The sequence below is a fragment of the Quercus lobata genome, chromosome 2 (assembly GCF_001633185.2).
Source record: "Quercus lobata isolate SW786 chromosome 2, ValleyOak3.0 Primary Assembly, whole genome shotgun sequence".
Classification (NCBI taxonomy): domain Eukaryota; kingdom Viridiplantae; phylum Streptophyta; class Magnoliopsida; order Fagales; family Fagaceae; genus Quercus; species Quercus lobata.
Window position 1 is genome coordinate 52,322,164 of NC_044905.1, and position 2,749 is coordinate 52,324,912.

The window sequence follows — 2,749 nt, forward strand, 5'->3', positions numbered from 1 at the left end:
CACCTTTCCTTTCACGTCTATAAGAGTCGACACGCGCAGAGTACCAACAAAAAGTGTTGGCATGCGTAGTACATGTTAACTTGCATCAGTATATCATAAGTGAATGTGACCAATATAGAGCTGTTCTTGGGTGCTTGGTGCTTGCCCTTTTCCTATTACTACTACTGCTACCTCTGCCAAAATCGTGAATATACGTTTTCGACAAGGAAAAAAAAAAAAAAAAAAAACACAAAGAACCAAAGTCTTGACGCAACAAGCATTCATCAATCCGCATCATTGTTTAAGATTTGGTCACAATTCACAAGCTATAGAAAAGATCCTACAAATCCCAAATCCTATCTCAGCAAAGATTTTGATTTTTAAAAAAACAAAGATTTGTTTGTTCCTCTCCCTATATTTGCACCCACATTTTTACACCTCATCACCAAGGGTAAAACAAGAAAGACCTAACAAAAAAAAAATAAAAAAAAAGAGTACATGCAAAAAGTAACAACAAAAAAGAAGGGTCATGATCTCTTCTATGGAACTAGACAAAGCCGATCTGAGCCGTCAAAACTGGACTGCCTGACTTCTTCTTCTTTTTTGGTTTTTTTTCTTTTTTTTCCTTTAACTTGGGCTTCACTCTTAAGCTGGATAATCAAGACCCAGCTCCATCTTACATGCGCCGACTATATCAGCCGAGCCGCTGCTATCACTAACAACACAAACCTTTCTCTTCTTCACCGGAACCACACGATTCAATCGTGACGTCATGGGCTCGAATCCCAGCGTCAGCTCCAAGGCTAACTCGCTTTCTTGAGCCGGCTGCGGTTTAGGGATCGACTCCGGTTCAGCCGTTTCCACAGATACCATGCTCTCAGTCTCTTTGCTCTCGCCCTCGACCGGCGCAAAAGCCGATTGGTGGCTAAGCGAGGACTCGTGGCTCGTCGAAGACCCACTACTCGGCTTGATTTCTCGAGGCGCCGCCGAGCTGTTTTCCATGTTTAAGCCGGCTTTGCATGCTTTGGGCTTGACTACGGACCTTTTGAACCGGCACCTTGTCTTGACTCGGATCGGATCGTTGGACGCGGCTGAGTTCTCATCCTTGGACACGTGGCGAATGTCGTAGGCTTTTAACGGCGGACCATGGTCTGTCACTGCTGCTTCCGATGTAATAGGAGTGATCGGCGAGCCTTTTAGCACAGCTTCCACTGCGGCTTGACATAGCTGCCAGCTTCCCGACCATAACAGCCCCACTGACCCATATATCGGGTTCACTATCCTCCCGCATGCCTCATATAGCAACGACCTGAATATTGCTGTAACAAATCAAAAAAACAAAATCGTCATAAAAAACTTCCAAACCAAATGTTTGATTTTCACATCTAAGAAGCGATGTTTCAGTTTTGAATAGACTATTCACTAGAGACATATCCTAAAAACCCGGATCGATAGTGTTGTAAAAAACTTGAAACTTTCGAGTTTACGGCATGTAATTCAAGTCAATTGAAGTTATCATAAGTAAAAAAAAAAAAATAGTGGGAGATTGGGACTGACCAGGGCGGAGGTGTTCGGGGCCAGCGTTGATGAGATTCATGAGTCCGGCGCGGCCGTAGAATTTGGCTAGGAAGACAGTAGCGTTGGCTTGGGATTCAGGGCTTTTGATCCATTGCAAACATGGCCTAATACTGCAATTCTCACTGCACCCTTTGCGTAGGACTCTACAACCATTACAACTCATACGCATTTTCGCTAATAAGAAAGAAAGATAGCAAGAAAGAAGGGAAAGGAGACAGGTAGATGTGTATTGGAGGTAGGAGAATAACAAGGATGTGGGTATTTAAACGATTGGGATTTGGGAGTGGGGAGAAAAAAAAAAATGAAGGTTATAACTTATAAGAAGCCACTGGTTTTTTTTTTTTCTTTTTCTTTTTTTTTTTAAGGTACCGCAGTTGTTTTCACTTTTCCTACAACACTGGTTTCCACGTTCAAGGAGGTTGGGCCTTGAACCACTTTGGGAGTTTTCCTTATTTTAAAAAAAAAAATACAAAAACAAAAACAAAAAACACGTAGTTTAAACAATTATTAAGGTGAAAATTTGAACCACTCTCAGTACTAGCTCGTGTGACCCAACTCCCAATCATGGGGACCTGACAGCGTTACCATTGGAGCGTTTAAGACCTAAGAAAAAAGAATAGAAAAACACAGGAAACTTGATAAGAAAGATACAAACCCACCTCTTACTTCGAAACCGATGCAAACTATTCTTGATCAGAAATTGGGCTTGTTTGGAATCATAAATTGCACCCCTTTCTATGTTAGAGAAAGTAACGTATGAGGGTAGGATTGTAATTTGATAAGGAAGAGGTAAGTGGTTGAGAGTGCCATGCAGGTGGGTACAAAATTTGAGGAAGGAAGTGTCTTGCGCGTGTCGGACACGTAAAGGTGTCAGAGTGCGGTCGAATCGCCACATATAGTGTGACGCTGGCCCACCTGAAGCTCTGAGTGTTTTTTTTTTTCTTTTTACCCAAAAAAAAAGGTGAAATTGGAAAAGAGCTCCTGGTTTTCGGGAAGTATTAAAAACTGGTTTTGAGCAAAACTAGTGACTGGTTTCTGGTTTTGATTTGCGACTATGGGCGCACTACAAGACCCATTAGCCAACGGTTTTGCTTTCTCTCTTTCATTTCATTTCATGCTTATCTTATTTAGATGACGCCAAATTCAGATTAGATTATGTGGGGTTAAACATGACCAACGTGAAAACAACCTA

At 41.9% G+C, this 2,749-nt stretch overlaps 1 protein-coding gene across 1 annotated transcript; it reads right to left on the bottom strand.

Annotated features, from left to right (window-relative positions):
• Positions 1-259: 259 nt before the first annotated feature.
• On the bottom strand, positions 260-2,218 carry LOC115975821 (LOB domain-containing protein 40-like). Its single transcript, XM_031096825.1, has 2 exons — positions 1,537-2,218; positions 260-1,298 (listed from the first exon to the last, which is right to left on the bottom strand). The coding sequence occupies exons 1-2, from the start codon at positions 1,724-1,726 to the stop codon at positions 625-627; spliced, it is 864 nt and encodes a 287-aa protein (XP_030952685.1). The 5' UTR covers positions 1,727-2,218; the 3' UTR covers positions 260-624.
• Between the last annotated feature and the right edge of the window lie 531 nt (positions 2,219-2,749).

What these genes read in the sequence shown, in the direction of transcription:
- LOC115975821 (XM_031096825.1), bottom strand. Translation starts at nt 1,726, where the DNA reads ATGCGTATGAGTTGTAATGGTTGTAGAGTCCTACGCAAAGGGTGCAGT. An exon ending in CCCCGAACACCTCCGCCCTG is followed by an intron (nt 1,299 to 1,536) that starts GTCAGTCCCAAT and finishes GATTTGTTACAG; the next exon opens with CAATATTCAGGTCGTTGCTA.